Source organism: Amblyraja radiata, chromosome 7 (assembly GCF_010909765.2).
Source record: "Amblyraja radiata isolate CabotCenter1 chromosome 7, sAmbRad1.1.pri, whole genome shotgun sequence".
Taxonomy (NCBI): Eukaryota; Metazoa; Chordata; class Chondrichthyes; order Rajiformes; family Rajidae; genus Amblyraja; species Amblyraja radiata.
The window spans coordinates 45,867,268-45,890,275 of NC_045962.1; the positions used below are offsets into that span (position 1 = coordinate 45,867,268).

General features: G+C 40.8%; 1 protein-coding gene across 3 annotated transcripts in view; it reads left to right on the forward strand.

Moving 5' to 3' along the window:
• Window positions 1-21,884, forward strand: part of creb1 (cAMP responsive element binding protein 1) — a 69,834-nt gene extending 47,950 nt beyond the window's left edge. For 2 of the 3 annotated variants that reach the window (XM_033024358.1, XM_033024359.1), the window contains 5 exons: window positions 4,055-4,155; window positions 9,647-9,786; window positions 14,623-14,796; window positions 15,398-15,554; window positions 20,467-20,636. In XM_033024358.1, coding sequence (XP_032880249.1) covers window positions 4,055-4,155; window positions 9,647-9,786; window positions 14,623-14,796; window positions 15,398-15,554; window positions 20,467-20,611 — 717 coding nt within the window. In that variant the 3' untranslated portion in view covers window positions 20,612-20,636. Of the gene's footprint in view, window positions 1-4,054; window positions 4,156-9,646; window positions 9,787-14,622; window positions 14,797-15,397; window positions 15,555-20,466 lie in introns of all 3 variants that reach the window. The other variant, XM_033024357.1, reaches the window with a different exon arrangement.
• Window positions 21,885-23,008: the final 1,124 nt, after the last annotated feature.

Sequence of the window (23,008 nt, forward strand, 5' to 3'; positions counted from 1 at the left end):
TTTTTCTGTCCGATTTTTAAAATCCGCTGTCATCTCCAAATCCTTGACGGAGGATCCTTAAATCCTTAAATTTATTAACTACAAGAGCATAGCATTCGTTTATTAATGACCAGCTATTTAAGGATTTGGAGGGGGAATAGCCTCCTGCTGTTTGACACATTTTTAAGTTCTGCTCCTTGAAGAGAAAGAGCCTTCATAAAAGTCATATTAAGTGATTTATATTGATGGAGTAAACACAATCTGCCCAAGATATAAAAAATATTCTCATCTCATAGTTAATTGGACACAGAAAATATGTATCATGAGATACTGTTGCGTTTCACACTTGGATTGTGAATCCTTTCTTCATTTAAAAAGAAACTGCATAATGCCTTCAATACATGAGAGATTTTCATTGAGTTTTTTTATAAATGGTGTGTGACATGGGATGAGTTAAAGGCATAAATAGGGGAATATTGTGTTGAATGTTGAACGCTCGAGGGCATTTCCAGCATGTTGTTGTTTGACTGAATGCCGTTGCTAAAGGTGGAATGCTATCTGTTCCAATGAAGTCCCCTCTTGAACGTCTCAATTCCAGCCAATATTGCATTCAGTGTGCCATCAGAATTGGCCATAAGAAATTAAACCAATACACCTGCTTGCACTCGATGGACACTAATCATATAAATTAATTGTGGTTACACCCACAAGCTTTGGGATAATTTTGATAAATGTTTGTATGTACTGCTTAGTGGGGGGGGGGAAGAAACAGGTAAGAAAGCTGAGTCTGAGAAAGTCAGCAGAATCTATAGAAGGAAATGGACAGATAACGTATGGAAGGGTCATGACCCAAAGCATCTTCTACCCTTCAAGCCACAGAAGCTGCCTGATCCATTAACATCCTCCAGCAGTTGTTTTGACTCACCATTCCAGACTCTACAGGTTCTTGTGACTCTGAAAAATTAGTTTTATGTCCTAATTTTTTCCTCCTGCTAACTGGGAAGGTGGTGGGTGCTTAGGGAGAGCTTCTCCTTGCTTTCTCATCTTTCCTTGTTCACCACTTGCTTCCAAATCTTGGCCTCTTTCTTTTACCCTGTTTTCCAGCCCCAACCCTGCTCTTCCCCACTCCCAACTGGTTCACTCTCATCTCGTCCTATTTCCCTCTGCTGCTTTTCCTGTTACCCTTTTTGTTATAGGTTTGTTGCCGGATTACCCTTCATTGCCTTGCCTAATTTGGTTGCATCTCTTTGGCCCTGCACTCATCCCTGGAACACCTGGATAAGGGAGACACCTACATCAAACTCTTATTCATAGACTACAGCTCTGTTTTTAACACCATTCAGTGAGGAAATCATCCTCTGCGATAATCCGCAACACTGGCGCTCCACAAGGATGTGTTCTCCGACCCCATTGCAGATGTCACCACTGTTGTGGGCCAGATTTCAAACTTTGATGAGACGAAGTACAGGAATGAGATTGAGAACCTCGTGACCTGGTGTCGAGACAGCAACCTTTCTCTCATTGTCAGCATGACAAAGGAGATAGTGATCAACTTCAGGAAGCGATGCCGTATACAGTATGCATTGACGGCACAGTAGTTAAGATGTTTGAAAGCTTCAAATTCTTAGGAGTAAATATCACCAGCAACATTTCCTGGGCCACCCAATTTTAAAGCAATGGCCAAGAAAGGACCCCAACTGCTACAGATGCGCCATAGAAAGCATTTTATCGAAGATAGACACAAAATGCTGGAGTAACCCATGTGGGACAGACAGCATCTCTTGATAGACGGAATGGATGGTTTTGGGTCGATTCTTCAGATTGATTCAGGGGAGTGGGAGATACAGAGATATGGTAAAGAAAGGTGTGAAAACGGGGATGGAGATCAAGGAAAATGTAGAATAGATTATTGTTAGCTAGGAGAAGGTAACAACAAAACCAACAGTGATAAAATGTAAATGAGGACGGTCAGACTAGTCGAAGAATTTGGATGGGGGGTAGGATGGAGAGAGGGAAGGCAAAGGTTACTTGAAGTTAAAGAAGTCAATATTCATACCGCTGGGGTATAAGCTGCCCAAGCGAAATATGAAGTGTTGTTCCTCCAATTTGCACTGGGCCTCACTCTGACAATGGAGGTGGCCCAGGACAGAAAGGTCAGTGTGGGAATAAGACGGGGAGTTAAAGTGTAAAGGGAGATCAGGTAGGTTTAGGCGGACTGATCAGAGGTGTTCAGCGAAACCATCGCCGAGCCTGCATTTGGTCTCGCCAATATATAGGAGTCCACACCCGGAACAGCGGATACAGTAGATGAGGTTGGAGGAGGTACAAGTGAACTTCTGCCTCACCTGAAAAGACTGTCGGGGACCTTGGACGGAGTCGAGGGGGGAGGTATGGGGACAGATGTTGCATCTCCTGCGGTTGCAGGGGAAAGTACCTGGGATGGGGGTGGTTTGGGTGGGAAGGAACGAGTTAACCATGGAGTTGCGGAGGGAACGGTCTCTGAGGAAAGGGGTACAGATGCGAAAATGTGGCTAGTGGTGGGATCCCATTGGAAGTGGCGAAAATGCATTTTATCGGATGCATCACAGCATGGTTTGTGACCTGCTCTATCCAAGACCACAAGAAATTGTGGATGCAGCCCAGACCACACACAAACCAACCTCCCTTCCATTGACTTCATTTACACCTTGCACTGCCACGGCAAGACCATCGGCATAATCAAGGACATGCGCACCGTGGCCACTCTGTCTTCTCTCCTCTTCCATCGGGCAACAGGTATAGAAGTGTGAAACCTCTAGATTTGGGGACAATTTCTTCCCAACTGTTATCAGGCAACTGAACCATCCTACCAACAACTAGAGAGCAGTCCTGGGCTACTATCTGCCTCATTGGGGACCCCCGGACAAAATTTTGATCGGACTTTATCTTACATTAAACGCTATTCATGTTATTCCCTTTATCATGTATCTGTGCACAATGGATGGCTCGATTGTAATCATGTATTATCTTTCTGCTGACCGGTTAGCAGGAAACAAAAGCTTTTCACTGTACCTCAGTACACGTGACAATAAACTAAACTAAACTAAAATGTAAGTATTGAGATAAAAATACTGATCATTGAGGCGTTTTACTTCTTTCTGACCCTCAAAAAGAGACAGAATAGATGCTGGAAATCTGAAATAATGCTGAAATGCCAGTTATTCGCAGCGTGCCAGTTGCATCTGTAAATGGGGAAATACCGTGAACATTGCAGGTTGAAAGCATATCACCAAAAATGGCCAAATTTTGTGCACTAATGGCCTTTTGGAATCTTGTCAACTGTCTTCAAAAAATTCAAAAGATCCCTTATGGTTTTGACTCAGGTCCCTCACTCTAAGACCAATTACCTTTTGTTTTCATTTTGACTCCATCAGGAAGGTTGAGGGACATTCAGACCAAAACTGGATCTGCTTTTCTTTGCTCCTCTTGCTTTGTCATAGCTCATCCCCGAAAATAACTTTCTTACTCTGTAAACCTAAGTATGAATATAACCAGGCTATTGGTTAATGACGCTCTTGGTGGCCAATTTGGGAGAGGGAAATGTGGGTATGGGGTAAAAAATAATTGGAGATTAGTAAGAGACTGGTATTATATTGGCAAGGAGATCCATGTGTCATAGGACAAGTGGAGGTTACCGAGAAAGCCCCATGAAGGAATTAGAGCACAATTTTCAATTGCATTAATAATGGTCATTAAAGGCTGTTTTCTTTTATTGGGAAATTCAGAATTTGAGGCAAAACATATCCTTTGGCATTCCAAAATGTTGCCATTCTATTATCGTTTCATGCTATTAAAACTGCAATTAACTAACAATTCATAATCATTACTTTTTAAGTTTCTGGATCAGCCACATGCTACAACTTACACAGGCATGTCTGATGGATGTCATTAGTCAATCAGAGTTTTACAAACGTATATGTTATGGTCTGTAGATGGTAGTTTCTGTTAATCTTTTATTGCCAGACTATTTATTTTGTGGCTAAATTGTAAACTGAAAATAAACAACCAAGTGAGTTAAAAACTGATTTTATTTCAGATTTCCGCTATACCAGAAAGCGAGGACTCCCAAGAATCTGTGGATAGCATGACGGACTCGCAGAAGCGTAGAGAAATACTATCAAGACGACCTTCGTATAGGTAACCCAACTTCCAAGTAATCTTCCAAAGCTGATAACTTTATTGGGTAAAAAGAGGCTTTTCTTCCCAATAGGCAACTACAGTAGATAAACATTATCCATTTTGTCTTTCCCAATTTGAAACTCATCTACACAAGCTAAAATAAAGATTGTATAAATAGACTTCTTGTTGGCCTGGGCCACTGCTAAGCATTGAACTTTGCAGACAAGAAGCCGTTTCAGTTGTATTCCAAACCTGATCTCAACCGTGGCAGTGAATGATTAGTACAGGTGTCAGAGGTTATGGGAGGATGACAGGAGAATGGGGTTAGGAGGGAGAGATAGATCAGCCATGATTGAATGGCGGAGTAGACTTGATGGGCCGAATGGCCTAATTCTACTCCTATTCCTTATGACCTTATGATATGAAATAGTTGGTCTGGCGGGTTGCCTGCAAGATGTAAACCAACTGTGGCTCATAATTTTCTGAACAGCAGCCTCGAAGTGTGGACATTTAGTACTCGTATTACACTTTGTCATTTTTTCCACTGGCTGTGTGGATTCAAAGATGAAACGTATTTGCTTTACTTGGATTGGAGGGAGGTTAAAGGACATGCGGATGTAGTTATTGATGTCACAGAATATGTTGCAACATGTTATACAGCAGCCAGTGGAGTGGCACAGCGATAGAGTTGCTGCCTTGCAGCGTCAGAGATCCGGGTTCGATCCTGACTGCGAGTGCTGTCTATACGGAGTTTATATGTTCTCCCTGTGACCGTAGGGATTTTTTCCGCGTGTTCTGGTTTCCTCCCACATTCCAAAGATGTACAGGTTTGTAGGTTAATTGGCTTCCGTAAATTGTCCATAGTGTGTAGGATTGTGCTAGTACGGGGCAGTTGCTGGTCGGTGCATATTTAGTGGGCCGAAGGGCCTGTTTCCATGCTGTATCTCTAAAGTCTAAAAGTAAAAATTGGGAACTTTCCCAGTTATGTGTGACCAATGCACAATCTTTGTATAGATTTATGAATGGAGATAAACACAAAATGTTCGAGTAACTCAGCGGGACAGGCAACACCTTGGAGAGAAGGAATGGGTGACGTTTCGTGTCGAGACCCTTCTTAATGAATGGAGACACTGCTCTTGGCTTTTATATTCTATCATGAATTTGTTTTGAATTTACATGGTTTTTAGTCGCCAGTACATAGAATGTATTATTAGTTATTTGGTAAGGGTGCATTTCGCATGTCAATATGCTTGTATTTTGATTTGTGAACGGGAAATTGTGTTTGATCAATTAGCCAGAGATTTTTTTGTGTAGATGTAACAAGAGGGAATAAATTGCACTTGGAATTTTCAAGAAGCATTTGATATGGTTGCCATGTGTGCTTATTATGCATAATTGGATTACATACGACAGAGGATGATTTAATGGATTAAAAAACTATTTAAAAAGTTGGGTCATTTTCCAGGGGACAAACTTTAGATTCTAAGACAGCAGTGAATAGTACCTCATCAGTCTGAAGAAGGGTCTCGACCCGAAACGTCGCCTATTTCCTTCGCTCCATAGATGCTGCCTCACCCGCTGAGTTTCTCCAGCATTTTGGTCTACCTAGTGAATAGTACCTGCTTGGTCTAGGTATTTGTAATTTATAATCAATAACATAAATGAGTAATATATTCATGTGTAAGAAAGAACTGCAGATGCTGGTTTAAATCGAAGGTAGACACAAAATGCTGGAGTAACTCAGCGGGTGAGGCAGCATCTCTGGAGAGAAGGAATGGGCGACGTTTCGGGTCGAGACCCTTCTTCAGACTCTAATATATTCATATTTGCTCACAATGCAAGGCTATATGGGAATACAAGCTGTGAGGACTGGGAGACATTGCAAAAGAATAGAGACCGTTGGGTAAGTGGACAAGAATGTGACGGGTAATATGGGGGGAAATGAAAAATGTCACTATGGTGTGAAAATAGAATAGCATATTGTTTAGTTTTAGGTTCGTTTATTGTCATGTGTACCGAGGTACAGTGAAAACCTTTTTGTCGCGTGCTAACCAGTCTGCGGAAAGATTATACATGATTACAATTTTGCCATTCACAGTGTACAGATGCATTATAAAGTGAATAACGTTAAGCGCAAGATAAAGTCCGATGAAAGATAGTCTGAGGGTCTCCAGTGAGGTGGATAGTAACTCAGGACCGTTCTCTAGTTGTTGATAGGATGATTCCGTTGCCTGATAACAGCTGGGAGGAAACTGTCCCTGAATCTGGAGGTGTGCATTTTCACACTTCTATACCTCTCGCGTGATAGGAGAGGGGAGAAGCAGGAGTAACCGGGATGAGACTCATCCTTGATTATGTTGATGGCTTTGCTGAGGCATCGTAAAGTGCAAATGGTCAGTGGAAGGGAGGTTTGTGTGATGGTCTCGGCTGCGTCCACGATTCTCTGAAATTTCTCATGGAGGGAGATATTCCCAAGCCATGCTGTGATGTTTGGTCTTAAGTATAATCATACATTTTACATGAATGGTACAACAAGCAATCAAGAAATCAAATCACATTTGCACAAAGAAGATTTGAGTACAGGAATAAAATTTTCATTTTATTATTAAATATGACCTTCATGCGTCAATACTTGGTACAACCTCTGTGTACCTGTGTCCCAGGGAATGTCTGTTTATCAACACACCTTAGAGCCCGACCATTTTCTCTGCATGTATCTCCCCATGTGATGCATTTTGGAAAGCCAAACCTTGAATTTGTCTAGATTAATTTTCATTTGCCATTGTTCTGTCTGATTTTTGATCTTATCTACATCAGTTTTAGTCTTAAACAACAAACCTCACCATCTATGTCACAAATCCTTTCTATAAATATTATTATTGGTTTATTATTGTTGTGTGTATTGAAATACGGTGTTAAAGCTTTGTATGCTATCCAGTCAAATTATACTCTGCATGATTACAATCTCCATTCAGAAGCACCACAGGTAGTGCAAATTCCCTGCACTGTAATGTGCCTATCTAAAAGCCTCTAAAATGCCACCGCTACCCATGCCAATGCCGACCAGGCCCAACTACTGTGTGGGGAAAAAACGCACATCTCCATTAAATCTTTCCTTTCTCTGTAGTTATTGAAATTTTTTATTTTTTAAAAAAAAGTTTTTGAAAAACTCTAGTTTTTGAAATGTCAACCCTGGGGAAATAGGTTCTGACTGTCTACCCCAGTGGTTCCCAACCTTTTTTTGGCCATGCCCCACCTAATCACCTCTAAAATCCTGATGCCTCCCCCCCATATTTTAGCACGAGCAGACAAAGAAATAATTCTCAGAAAATGGAATTTACTCAAAATAACATCTGAAACATAAACTACATATGTTTACCTGATGCCCCCCTTAAAAATCAAATTGCCCCCCTGTGGGGCGTACGCCCCACGTTGGGATCCACTGGTCTACCCTATCTATGCTTCTCATTGTATATACTTCTATCAAGTCCCCCCACAACCTCTGGCGTTCCAGCGGAAACAATCCAAGCTCTTCCTGTATCTGAAACCCTCTAATCCAGGCAGCATTCTGGTAAACCTCTGCACGTCTCCAAGGCCTCCAATCTTTCCTGCAATGGAGCAACTAGAACTGCAAGCATTACTCCAAATGCGGTCTAACCAAAGTCCTAGAGAGCTGCATTCTTTCCTTTGGCCCCCACTCATCCGCACAGGGAGCAATAATATCAGACTTGTTAGACAATCGCGGAGGTCCTCCAACATTGTCTATTTGATCCCCTTACCTGCCTCACTTGCAGCCACACCCTCTTTCACTGGATGTGACAGCATCCAGGTAATTCTCCCTGTCCCAGATGTCCCTCAGTCTTTGAAGCTCAAATTTCAGCTCATCAATTTGAGCCTGAATTCCTCGAGCAGCGGGTGTGGTCATGAAAAACCACAATGGGATCCAAAAGCTCCCACATCATGCAGCTACAGCACATGATTCTGCATCCTTACTTTATTTATTCCGAACAGCTTATTTTGAAACTTCCCGCTGCTACTCTTCCACCAGGCGTGAAACTAAGTCTGAAACTCAGTCTGAAGAAGGGTTTCGGCCCAAAATGTTACCTATTTCCTTCGCTCCATAGATGCTGCTGCACCCGCTGAGTTTCTCCAGCATTTTTGTGTACCTTGTGACACTAACACCGCTTGCCACCTCAGCCCTTCTTTCCGAAGCCTCTTGAACCAGCGCCTCAGTTTTGCGCTTAACCCTCGGTGCGGCCCTCTGCCAAATCTTCCCTTCCTTTTATTGGCTTGCTTCATTAAATGGCCTGCCTATTCAATAAGAAAAGTTTTCTTTGTATATGTCTGCTGATTTTTTTAATTGAATACTCCTCTCAAAATGGCTGCTCGCACGCTCTCTGCTTGACTTTCAATGTAGAAAATGAACTTTGCACTGAACATGATGCCAAGACTATCATCTGCACATACCCATATCCCCTCCATTCCCTGCTTATCCATATGCCTATCCAAAAGCCTTTTAAATCCCACTAACGTATCTGCTTCAACCATTATCTCTGGCAAAGGATTCTAGGCACTGACCACCCTCTGTGTAAAATAAAACTTACCCTGTACACCTCCTTTAAACTTTGCCCCTCTCAACTTAAAGCTCAGTTTCTGGTACTTTGTACTATTGTGGGATGAAGTAAATTGGAGAAGAGACCAAAATACTGGGGATGCTAAATTTTTGGAAGGTTGGAATGGAACAGTTCACAGATGTTTGAAAGGGGGGGCTGGAAATACAAACCATGCCCTTGTCACCTACTTTTCCTGTAATTTCGTATGACTTGTATGTGACTAGATTCCAGATGAATTGCTACTTCATCTTGAAAATTTGAATTGCAATTTTAATTACTTACAAGAATATCTAGCAAAAAGATTTAACACGTTAACAACCAATTTGGCCAAAGAAATGCTTCTTAATGGTTGTTTGAAAATTGCAAATCTTCTACCCTAGTTCCAGTATCACACGATTTAAATGCTGAATTCATAAATTCAACTATATTGTTCTTACTGGTGATTTATGTATCACATTGGAATATTTTCAAGATTAAAAAATGTTCCTTAAATGAATTGTCACCCCTCATGATTTTTAGCACAAAGTGACAGCTCGTCCTCACACGGTTTCCACGTGCATTAAAAATAAGTAACTTGTTAATATTAGGTGTGTGAAGGATAAATGCAAGTCACAGATAACACTAGTAAGTAAACATCTTCAATTATATTAGTCCATAGTAGCTTGGGTTAGTACTTGGTTTGTTCAGAAATACAGCATCTGTGGTTCTTTGTGTCTCCATGTTATTTGGCAAGCTTGTTTTGTCCAATGGCTATCTTTAGCTTTTGTTGTGCAATGTTTTCTAGTGAAAGTTAAACATAATTGAATGTTTAGTCACTTTGACAATTTCATTGTTCAGCTTGAGAGATTTCATTACAACAATCTTAACCAAATTGTCTTGTTACATTCCTTTTCAAGGAAAATCCTGAACGAGCTTTCGTCTGATACCCCTGGTGTGCCAAGAATTGAAGAGGAGAAATCGGAAGAAGAGTCTGTTCCAACTGTTACTACAATGACGATGCCAACACCTATCTATCAAACCAGCACCGGGCAGTACAGTATGTACACATACCATCTCCAGGCACTAGAAAAAATTCTATCATTTCAGCTAACCCGTTTTTCAGGACTGGAAACTTTTCAGTTATGTGGGAAATTTGTAAATCATCAACCAGCATTATTACAGTGACTACATTTCAAAACTTAACTGCCCAGGTATGTCCTGTTCACATAAAGCAGGACAACCCCAACCCAGCTAATCGCAACCGTATTGGTCTACTCTAAATCATCAATAAAGTAATTAAGGTGTCATCAACAGTGCGGTCAGGCAGCACGTAATCACTATCAACTTTCTCTACAGTGTCCAGTATGGCAAGACCATTTGGCTCCAGATCTCATCAAAGCCTTAGTCCATACTTGGACAAAGCTGAATTTTAGAAGTGAGGTTAAAGTGACTGCCTTTGACATGAAGGCAGCATTTGAGCAAGGCATCAAGGAGCCCTGGACAAACTGAACCCAATGAGCATCATAGGGAAAACACCCCAATGACTGGAGTTATACTTCACACAAAGGAAGATGGTTGTGGCTGTCGATCATCCAAGCCCCAGGACATCACTGCAGGAATCCTTCAGGGCAGTGTCCTGAGCTCGACCATCTCCAGCTGCTTCATAAATGGTTCAATAGCATATTTCTTGTGAGTTCCCCCATACTGAGATTTGCTTCTGATCCAAAACTCTGCAAGACCAGCCTCATAAATACTGTGGGTACAACAGCAGGTCAGAGGCAGAATATTTTGTGGTGATGCCCCAAGATCTTGCCACCATCTGCAAGGCACATCAGGAGTGTGATGGAATATTCTACACTTGCCTAGATGAGTGCAGCTTCAATAACCCTCGAGAAGCTAAACATCGTCCAGGACAAAGCAGTCCATTTGATTGGCACACCATCAACCATCTTAAACATTTATTCCCTCCACCACCAGAGCACAGTGGCTGCAGTGTTTCCCACCAGCAGAATGCACAGCAGATACTATAACAGCTCCCAAACCTGTGACATATACAGACAAGGGGAGCAGGCTCATGGAAACGCAGTCCTCTGTAGGTTACCCTCCAGGTCGCACTCCATCCTGACTTGGAAATGCATCATCAGTTATTGCAGGCCTAAATCCTGGACTTTCCTACTACGGCTGGGAGTGTGTTCACCAGAATTACTGGTTGGTTAAAGAAAATGAATCACCACGCACCAAGACCTTGAAATGTCTTTTTTTTTAAATAATGCCTGTAGAACACTTTGGGTTGTTTTTTTCCCCCTAGAATTTCCACTGGAACAGACTTTTCAGCTCAACTGGTCTGAGCTGGGGGTGGGGGAGGGAGTAGAGGGAGAAAGAAACAGAGCAGTGGAAAGGAAACTGTTGGGATGAAACTTTGGAGAACATTTCTATGGGCCTGTCCAATTTCTTGATTCCAGCCAACCCTTCGATGAAATTCTTCCTCTGTTCAGACAATAATCTTTTGCACAAAAATTAAAAAACATTGCGTATTTTGTTTTAGTTTCATTTAGTTTGGAGATACAGCGCGGAAACAGGCCACACTTACAATATCCTACACACACAAAGGACAATTTACATTTATACAAAGCCCATTAACCTACAAACCTGTACGTCTTTGGAGTGTGGGAGGAAACCAAAGGTCTCTGAGAAAACCCACGCAGGTCACGGGGAGAGCATACAAACTCCTTACAGACACCACTCGTAGTCAGAATCGAAACCGGGTCTCTGGCTTTGTCCTTTGATTATGTGGCTATAAAGCAGGAGCATCATGATATTTTCACAACCACTGGCTGTTCTGCAAAATTAGGAGCAACCACTAACAGGTATAAACAGAAAAAAGCACCATATTATCCACAAGATAAATTACCACTGGACATAGGGAGCAAGGTACATTTTTTTACTTAATAATGGTGGACAATCACCTGATAACACAGTTGCAATCAATTGTAGGTTTATTTGAGCACTGTGGTATCAACCATGATTGTAAAGCATGCAGGAGACCATTTGGCCCATTCTTTGTATTTCAGCTCTTGAAAGGATTATCCATTTCCTTTTACCTCTTTCTCTTAACATTGGGTTTTTTTCAGTCAAGCGTACCTAACAAAAAGTATGGCTCAGTCTCTCAATGCTTTGAGGCAAAATGTTTACTTGTAGTAAATAAGTTTTTCTTAATTTTCATCTGGTTCTTGTTTTTGAAAATCATTCATCTGAAAGATGTGTTGATACAGTCCCATCCCACGGTTTTTCACTCAGATTAAAGCTCACTTGTCAGATGATTGAACGTTTTCTAATATTCCTAGTTGTTAGTATCATCTTCCCCATTTACATGTTTATCAGATGGAACGTAATATCTTATTTTATAGATCTAAATACTGCATTTGATTATTTTTTGCTGCGTAGGTAAAGTGCCAGGATATGTTCATTTCTTTCTTTGTTGGGTCTCTTAGTTTAATTATTAAAACGTGCCATAGTGACACAGCTGTTAGAGCTCTCAGCACCTATGATCCAGGTTCAATGTCGGGCATTGTTTTTGTGGAGTTTGCACATTGTATCTCTCTGACTATAAGAACCAGTTCTAATAGTTCTGTATCTCTGACCATAAATACCAGGTGTAGATGTAGGCCATTCACCCCATGAACTTGTGCCATTTAACATTATCATAGTGACCAATCAATTTGATCACATATTTTCCACTCTTCCCTTACCCCTTGACTCCCTTATAGTTCAAATGTCTGTCAGTCCCCCATTGAATATATTCAATAATTCTGCCGCCACAGTTCTCTCAGATTTTTAAAAATCTTAAAATTTGCAACACAAATTAAATTCCTTCTCACCCCTGCCATAAATAGGTGACTGTTAGTTTGAAACTATGCATTGTGGTTCTATCTTCCCATCCCCACCACTTTCTGCCTTCCGCAGCAACTCCTCCATCTGCAACTCCTTGGTTCACTCATTCCTTCCCACCCAACTACCCCCTTCCCAGCTACATGTAACACCTGGTCCCTATAACCTCCTCCCTTACCTCCATCCAGGGATCCCAGCAGTCATTCCAGGTGAGACACATGTTCACGTGCACCTCTTCTAACCTCATCTACTGCAGCCTGTAAGACCATGCAAGACTCAACGATCGTTTTGCCACTGACTGCAGAATCTTTCAGTTGCTATCTGTTGTAACTCTTCTTCCCATTCCCATCCTGACTATTGTATCCTGGCCTCTCCAGTGCCAGAGTGAGACCACACAAACTGGTGGAACAACACCTCAGTCCTCTTGGGTAGCTTACAACCCAACGGTATGAATATTGAATTTTCCAATTTTATGTAACTGCATAAATCCTTCGCCTCTCGCATTTAACCCTCTCTCCGCCCACTTCAATGCAAGTATGTGATTCCTTAAATATGGAGACCAGAAATATGCATTTTTCTGGTCTTTTATAACCAACTCTCAGTAGAATTTGTTTCTCCCTATTTGCTTTTTAAAGCCAATAATAATTTTTGAAGCTCAAATTTTTCCTTAACTTTTTCTTCCCATCTACTCCCTGCCCCTTCACCGTGGATGATCTGCGATATAAATGAAGTAGAGAGATATAGAACAAATGATTGAAAGATATGCAAAAATGTAACGATGATAAAGGAAACAGGCCATTGTTGGCTGTTCGTTCGGTGCAAATGAGACTCAACAAGCCAACTTTGAGGCTGGTACAACTTGGGTGGGGGGGGGGGGGTATGGAGAGAGAGTGACTACAGTTTTTTGTGTCTATCGTCGGTTTAAGTCTATCTGCAGTTCTTTCCAACACAGATCTTATTAAATTATTATAAAAGGTGTGGCACTAATCCTTGCCGAATGCCAATGTTAACTATCTGATCAAACCCTGTTAGTGCTATTAAGTCATCATATTAACATAGGGAAGAATATTCAGATTAAACAATGAGCATTTACGTTTTCTCTTTGCTGCTGCTGGAAGAACAATTTATCATTTTGAAGCTAGACAGAAAACACCAGCAACAGGACATGGTTGAGAAGTGAAGTCTTATCTCAGCTATATTTTAACCTCTTCATTGCACAATGCAACACTTTAAAAATAAGTGCTCCTTCCTATTTAGAAAAGCAAAGTATGTGACCTTATTGTGCCTGTAATTTGAGCTAGAATTCAAGTTCTCAGAAATAAATTAGCAGTTGTTTCCAACCCCTGTGATGTTCCTAATGTGAACCCTCGTCATTGATGCAAAATTGTGAATTGAAAATAAATTGAATTGTTTATATTTTTCTCAAATTTTGTAAGAGCAAATTATTATTCCACATCCCAAAATCAGGTGATTTGTGCATTCCATAAGGATGAATTTTCAGGAACCAAATGTCCTTAACATGCAGTTAACTGCATTAACAATCAAGGATATTGGCACAAAATGCTGTTTCCATTCTGCCATTGTCGATTTTTCACAATTGCAGCTGTGATCAAATTTGCCTATGCTGTGAAATGTCTTCCCTAAAATTTACAGTTTTCACTCCCTCCTTTCAGATCTCCTTGGAAATCTACCCCTTTGTCTTGTTATCCTGCCATATAGCTATATTATTTTTGGTTTTCTCTTACACATTTAAAATGCTCTGTAATAAACAAATATTGAATATAAATAGCTGTTCTTGTTGCAAAAAGAGTCATATTAGCAATTCCTTTTCGATTAGGTATTATTTGGAGGGAGCTGTTATGAACCTATTTTATATCAGCCCATCGCTAAAGAATAACTGCTTCTAACTGTCTCAATTGTAACTGAAGATAATTTACTGAATCTTTCTGAATGTGTTCCTCTTGGATTGTAAGTTTCAATTTGTTTTATTCTTTGCTGTTGCCAGTTGCCATCACACAGGCAGGTGCAATGCAGCTGCCCAATAATGGCACAGATGGACTGCAGGCACTAACTATGAATAACGCAGGAACAGGCCACGGTGGAGCAACCATTGTACAGTACACCCAGAGTCCTGATGGCCAACAGATCTTTGTGCCAAGCAGCCAAGTGGTCGTACAAGGTGAGTCAAGGATTTCTCAAAAATAAAACTGATATCTCGAGTTCTGCATCTCTGGGGCAGCTTTCAATGTAGAACAGTACAGCACAAGAACAGGTCCGTCTGTGCCAAATAAGATGCCAAGACCATCTCTTATCTACCTGCGCTTAACCCATATCCATCCATATCCAGTCAGGAGAAGGGTCTCGACCCGAAACTTCACCCATTCCGTCTCAACAGAGATGCTGCCTCTCCCGCTGAGTTACTCCAGCTTTTTGTGTCTATAATCATATCCCTATCCAAAATCCTCTTAAATGCCAATATCGTATCTGCCTCAACCACCAATCCTGGTAATGTGTTCCAGGAACTCATTACTCTCTGTAAAAAGAAAAGTTGCTCTGCATATCTCCTTTAAACTTTACCCCTGTCACCTTAAAGCTATGCTTTCTCTTATTTGTTTTTTCCATCTTGGGAAAAGGGTTCTGACTGTCTGCCTTATGTATACCACTCACTTCCTTAACTAACTAAAATAGCAAGTCATGTACTTGCTATAGTTCTCCATTGTTGTCATGCATCGTTGACAAAATAGATCTTAATTGCCTATCTTTTGACGGGGTTTTTTCAGGTGCCGTGGGAGATGTCCAGACTTATCAAATTCGTACAACTTCAAACTCCACTGCTGGTCAGGGAATGGTAATGGCATCATCCCCAGTACTTCAGAACCAGCCACAAAACACTGAGGAAACCACTCGCAAACGAGAAATTCGCCTCATGAAAAACAGGTAATTTTCCTGGAAAGCCAATGGTTTTATCCTCCTAGAAAGATTTTCCAAATAGGTTCCTTGTGACCCATGAAAGTTTCTTCTCTTTGGGTTGGTGGGTAAAAGGGCCACCTGGTGTAAGTCAAAACTTATATTTCTGAATCACTGATTATGGATTTCTAGATTAATTTTAATCGAAGCAGTGGTTGATGGAATTTAGTTTTTTTTAATTTCCGTAATTTTGAGAGAGATGACTATAGGTATTAGTTTCCCACATTTGTTCAGATATTTTTCCAATTTTTAATGCAAGTGAACTTGGGGTACTCAGTGATATGGTGCTAACATATGTAGCAGTATTTAACTATACATTCCAGAAAAAATCGGGTTTAGAATTGAATAAATGCAAGTCGCCAAAGGAAGTCACTCAGCAAATTAAACCAATGTAAGTCAAAAGAAATACTATTTAGGTAATCACACTCCCCAACTTTTAGTCTCATTACATAATCATCCAGATGCTTTTTTCAATGGATTGAAGATTTCTGCATCTGCCACCTCCTTGGCAATGAACTGTAGACTGGGTTCCAGATCTAAAATGTTAACTCTCTCTCCATGGACATTGCCTGCTAAATATTTTCAGCAATTTTTATTTTTATTTCATGAACTCGACACCATCGACTCTGTTCTGCTGAAAATTAACTATCATCTAATCTAATCTAAACTATTGACCGGTATCTATGCCCTCTAATTATTTGTCTTAATGGTAAAGATAGTAGAACAGCTGCATCACAGCTCCGACAACCCAGTTTCATTCCTGACCTTGGGTACTGTTTATGTGGAGTTTGCACGTTCTCCCTATGATTGTGAGGATCTGGTTTTCTTCCACATTCTAAAGATGTGCTGTTTGCAGGCCATTAAGTTGCCCCAAATATACAGTGCATTCAGAAAGTATTCAGACCCCTTCACCTTTTCCACATTTTGTTACATTACAGCCTTATTTTAAAATGGATTTAAAAAAAAAATTATTATCATCAATCGACACACAATTCCCCAGAATGAAGAAGCAAAAACAGGTGTTTAGAAAAATTTTGCAAAGTAATTAAAAAGAAATAACTGAAATAGGGGGAAACCGTTTTTCAATCACTTACCTGGACGGAGATGCGTCTTTTCTCTGTGTCACATCTTCGCCCCCTCCCTCGCGGCCTACCAACTGGATCGGCGCAGCCTTTCCTACCGGAGACGGCCCAGAGCTTCAGCAGCGGTGCAGCACTGAAGTATCATCGCGGAGCGGGGCGGTGCCTTGCCGGGAACACCTGTTTGCCTTCCATCACAGTGGGGAAACGTTGATTCCGCTGTGGTGTATGTTTATATTAAACTCTATCGTGCATTGTGTTCTTTTTATTTGTATGGCTGTAAGGTAACTCAAATTTCCCTGTACCAATTGGTGCATGTGACAATAAATGTAAACTTGAACATAAGTATTCAGACCCTCTGCTATGACACTCAAAATTGAGCTTAGGTTTATCCTGTTTCCATTGATTATCATTGAGATGTTTCTACAACTGGATTGGAGTCCACCAGTGGTAAATTAAATTGATAGGACATGATTTGGAAAGGCACACACCTGTCTATATAAGGTCCCACAGTTGACAGTGCATGTCAGAGCAAACACCAAGCCATGAAGACGAAGGAATTGTCTGTAGACCTCTGAGACAGGATTGCGTTGAGACACACATCTGGGGAAGGGTATAAAACAATTTCTGCAGCATTGCAGGTCCCGAAGAGCACAGTGGCCTCCGTCATTCTTAAATGGAAGAACTTTTGAACCACCAGGACTCTTCATAGAGCTGGCCGCCCGGCCAAACTGAGCAATCGGGAGAGAAGGGCCTTGGTCAGGGAGGTGACCAAAAACCCGATGGTCACCTCCAGACAGAGCTCTAGAGTTCCTCTGTAGAGATGGGAGAACCTTCCAGAAGGACAACTATATCTGCAGCACTCCACCAATCAGGCCTTTATGGTAGAGTGGCCAGGCGGAAGCCACTCCTCAGTAAAAGGCACTTGACAGCTCGCTTGGAGTTTGCCAAAAGGCACCTAAAGGACTCTCAGACCATGAGAAACAAGATTCTCTGGTCTGATGAAACAAAGATTAAACTCTTTAGCCTGAATGGCAAATGTCACGTCTGGAGGAAACTAGGCACCACTCATCACCTGGCCAATACCATATCTACAGTGAAGCATGGTGGTGGCAGCATCATGCTGTGGGGATGTTTTTCAGTGGCAGGAACTGGGAGACCAGTCAGGATCGAGGGAAAGATGAACGGAGTAAAGTACAGAGAGATCCTTGATGAAAACCTGCTCCAGAGCGTTTTGGACCTCGGGCTGGGGCGGAGGTTCACTTTCCAACAGGACAACAACCCTAAGCACACAGCCAAGACAACGCAGGAGTGGCTTCGTGACAAGTCTGTGAATGTCCTTGAGTGGCCCAGCCGGAGCCCGGACTTGAACCCGATCGAACATCTCTGGAGGGACCTGAAAATAGCTGTGCATCGACACTCCCCATCCAACCTGACAGAGTTTGAGAGGATCTGCAGAGAAGAATGGGAGAAATTACCCAAATACAGGTGTGCCAAGCTTGTAGCGTCATACCCAAGAAGTCTTGAGGCTGTAATCACTGTCAAAGGTGTCTCAACAAAGGACTGAGTAAAGGGTCTTGAATACTTATGTAAATGTGATATTTCAGTTATTTCTTTTTAATTACTTTGCAAAAAAATCTAAACACCTGTTTTCACTTTTATATCATGGGGTATTGTGTGTAGATTGATGATTTAAAAAAATGAATTTAATCCATTTTAGAATAAGACTTATGCATGAATTATAAAAGAGATGTTTTAATAGGCTAAATAATCAGAAAAGGCCAATGAGAGTACGAAAAGTAGTAAATTGGAACACAAAATCGATTCATTGGAAGAAACTACAGTGGTCAACAGCAGCTGTATCAAAATGGAAAAAGTGAAGGGGTCTGAATACTTTCTGAATGCACTGTAGGTGGGTAGTTTAATTGATAGAAATGTGGAACAAAGAGTTTTTAGGATAAATTTATCTGGAAATGAGATTGTTCTGTTAGCTGGCATAGACTCGGTGAGTTGAAAGGCCTATATCGTCAGGAAAGACTGAAATATTGAAGGGAAATCTGTCTGGGAGAATGGTATTTCTCAATTAAATGTCCCTACTTTTACATTTTGTGCCTCAGCCAGTCAAAGCAAATAAGAAACCATATAGGCCATATTAATTGTCATTTTAATTACCATATTAATCTGAGTATCTGCATGAATCTGTGGACATGCATTCCAAGATCCATTTCTCCTTCTCCACTTCCTATCCCCTATTTTATATTTCATTCCATTTATTTTTTGCCCTCTCCAAATGTTACACTTTACTGGATTGAATTTTGCTTGCTGTTATTTTTTTTAATGCCTGTCCAACTACTCAATTGAATAGCTTCCTGCAAACAACAAATGTCTTCCTCAATCAGTAAAACTGTCAAAATAATTTATCATAGTCATACAGTATGGAAATGGTCCCTTTCAGCCCACTGATGTACTGTAACAACTACCAGGCATCCATTCACACGGATCCTACAGTAATCCCATTTTTATTCTACCCATTCCCACCAATTACCTCGCTCCCATCCCGCGATTCTATCCATCACAAACACACGGCAATTTACAGTGGCCAATTGACCAACCAACTTGCAAGTCCTTGGGATGTGGGAGGAAACCAGAACAGCTGAAAAAAGCCTCATGGACAATGTGCAAACTCCACGAGGTCAGGTCTCAGGATGCTGGAGCTGTGGGGCAGCAGCTCCAACAACTGTACTACTGTGCTACCCATCTTCAAATTTAAACATGACTCCTGTATTTAGTCCAGGTCATTGATTTTCTGTCATGAAGAGCAAAAGACCTAGGAATGGCCTACAGTTTTCTAGTCGATACAGCTGCTGTTTATCACTGTACTTTCTTCCACTGAATCGATTTTGTGATCCAATTTACTACTTTTCGTACTCTCATTGGCCTTTTCTGATTATTTGGCCTATTAAAACATCTCTTTTATAATTCATGCATAACCACACTACATATATTGCTCTTATTTACTTTTTTTTAATCGTACTAACCTAAAAGTTCGCTTGTTTGTCAGATAAGACCTTCCCCTATCAAAGCAACACTGATAGTCATCCTTGGTTTAACTGTATTTCTAAATGATTTTATGTCCCTCAGAATCTTTTCTAATAATTCTCTTTTCACGATGCAATGCAAATAACGTTCCATTGTTAGTTTTACCCATTTGAGCAGCATTTGCTGATTTCTGTAACTGGGGGAGGAATGGGAATAAAACAAAATCTGCAGACTCACCATACCCCTTCACCTCCAGCACCATACCTCAGTACAGCCAGCTGGTTTCCACTTAGGGAATGCACTTTTGTTTGGATAAACGGGAACTAGATTTTGCCTTAATTCTGGCTAAAAATGTAGATTGATGCAAGTGGCCTTCAGGGGGTTCTAATTGTATTCTTATTCCATGTGGTTTAAAACTTCACGATATTTCACTGGAACCTATTCTAATACAATTTCAAATTAACTGCACTAAGTAGCAAACAATTTGGACAAAAATTATAAGTTGAGAGGAGACTGTACGGGGAACTTTTGACTGAAATCAGAGCTTCAGCCCTGGACCGCTGATGGCTTGGCTGTAGTGGTGTTTGAAATGTGCAAGAAGCCCCAGTTGAAAGAGCAAAGAGATCTTTGGATGGGGCAGAAGTGGTGTATAGGACTGTAGAAGCTACGTCAGCTCATATGTTTGCTTTATGGTGGCATACAGATTGTAAAGGGAAGTCACTTGTTGAATGCATCTTCTAATGCTTTCCACTTCCCCGTTTCAGGGAAGCAGCGCGAGAGTGTCGTCGCAAGAAAAAGGAGTATGTGAAATGTTTGGAAAATCGAGTTGCTGTGCTGGAAAATCAAAACAAGACGCTTATTGAAGAGCTCAAGGCACTCAAGGACCTGTACTGCCATAAATCTGACTAGCACACCCCTGTCATTCTTCTGGATGATAAAACAGACTTGCCCCAAAAGACTATGGCATGAGCTGGGCAACTCTGCTACTTTTTCTACTTTCTCTCCTACGTAGGGGTGAAAATAAAACAAAACTGCATGGATGCAGTTCCGGCAGCTGCACATCCATGCACCAGGAATCATGTATTGGATCGCAGGATCCATCCTGGTCAAATCTATCTTGTTTGGAACCCGAAACAACCTGCAACCTGGTTTGGACAAATGTTTTTTCCACGTGAACAATTTTATATACAGACTAACTTATTGGTACAAAAAAAAAAATTATTGTAACCAGGAAAAAAAATCGCACACAAAATTTTAGTGTGGTGACTCTCCCCACCACCCTGCCCTCCATCTTTATATTTCCCTTCTCATTGTTGCTCTGAGTTATGGCAGTCGCCCCATCAGGCAAAGTATTATCTTGCATCTTCAACTATGGCCATGCCTTTGTTGCATCTAGAGGCCAAAGTTATTCAAGTCGCACACTTTGAGGCAAATCAGGTGGCTATATTATCCTTTTTCAACTGTGCCTCTTGCAGAATATGCCTGACTGCAGCCCAGCAACAATATAAAACCCACACGAAACAATTTGGTTAGCCCACATTTAGGCTGATACCCCCTTTTAACCAGAGAGTTGTGAATGTCAAGCGCCTTAACTGCTTTGCTTACCAGCCATTCAATCAGTTTACTTTTTTTTAAACAGTGTGAAATTTTAAGAGTTGTTGGTTTGCATTATGTATCTATATAGATTTTTCTCTCCCTCTTTATCTCTTTTTAAATGGTGTTGTGATCAAGCCAGATTGTTCTGTCAATGAAATTGAACTGACTGAACCTATGGCCAAAGGAAGGTGAGGCTGGAAGGAATGCTAGTTTTGTATTTATCATTCAACAAATAAGTAAGAAATGGATCAAACCATAAAACCAATTAATACTGTAAAGCAGCACCCATGGTGATGTGGGTGTGAAGAGCTGTTTTTTTAGCAGGGTTAATTATTGTGAAACTGGTCACCTTGTTGAATGCCTTTGCACTGTATTAATAACACTTTACATTTTTATACTGTATATATATTTCTATAAGAAGTGTGACTCTGCAAGGAAAAAAACTAGAAAAAGACCAAGGACTTGTGATGCAAATCTGTGGTTGCACTCTGTATGGAGAGCAATGCTGTTCTGTTAACCTAAAGTTCAGCATCCTGGCCCCACTCCGCAAAATAAATTAGTCCAGTGCAAGTTTTAACAGAGCAAACTACTTTTTTCAAATATTCCTTTTTTGAAATGATGTACAAATGAGTTAATAAGCTTTGCATGGAAAGACTTGTGTACCAGTACATACAAAGGTTCAATGTTTTGGAAGGGGCATGACAAATCGGCTACAAGCAATACATCAACATCTTGTTACTGGGCATAGTGTTGAGGATGTGCTTATTAGACAATTCTACCATGTATTAAGTAGCGCTTTGATTGCGGACCAAATTTATTACGTACTTAACACAGAACAGTTGGTTTCTATATAGTCAGGCTTTTGCTGCCAATCACAGCCTTGGAAACCTATTGACATTTAAGAAGTTCAAACTACTCCAGAATGGAATGTCTTGTCTGTTAAAACTTTTTCTAAGAGGAAATTGCAAAGGGAAAAATATTACAAAAGATCAAATATATATTCATATGACATCTCATCCTTGGGGCAATGGTCAGGTGCTTCACAACCAATTAAATATTCTGGTTGTCGTAGTAACAAGGGAAACGTGGCAGCCTTCAACTGGGTTAAAAGCCATGATATTTCCTTTTAGTACAGTTGATTGATGATTACTAACCAGTTCATTGGTGGGAAATCACTTTTCAAATAATGCCAGAGGAATTTATTTTAATATCTTGTTGGACCTCGAAATGCCTTATCTGAAAATAGTTATCTGCAACAAAGTGATTTCTGGGCAATGGAATGTCATCTTCATGCATGTATGTGCTATTTAGTGGGTTGGAGATTTACAATTCATACGTTCATAAGGGATAAGAACAGAATTAGACCATTTGTCCTATCAAGTCTACTCCGCCGTTCAATCATGGCTGATCAATCTTTCCCTCTGAACCTCATTCTCCTGCCTTCTCCCCACAACCTCTGACACCCCTACCACGCTGCACCAGAGCTTTATAAGATTTAATGTTTTAGATGTTAGAGGATGGGAAGCTGGTTAGGAGTTCATTGGAATATTTAAATCTCAAGATAGCAAAATCATAATCCTTAACCACTGAATTCGAGGATAATGATGCAACCACAGATCTAAAGAAATCCCTGATGACTTGCCTCTCCTGTGAAACGTATGGGTTTGGACACTAAGCTTCAGGGATGTATTTTGCCTGGATACTGGGAGT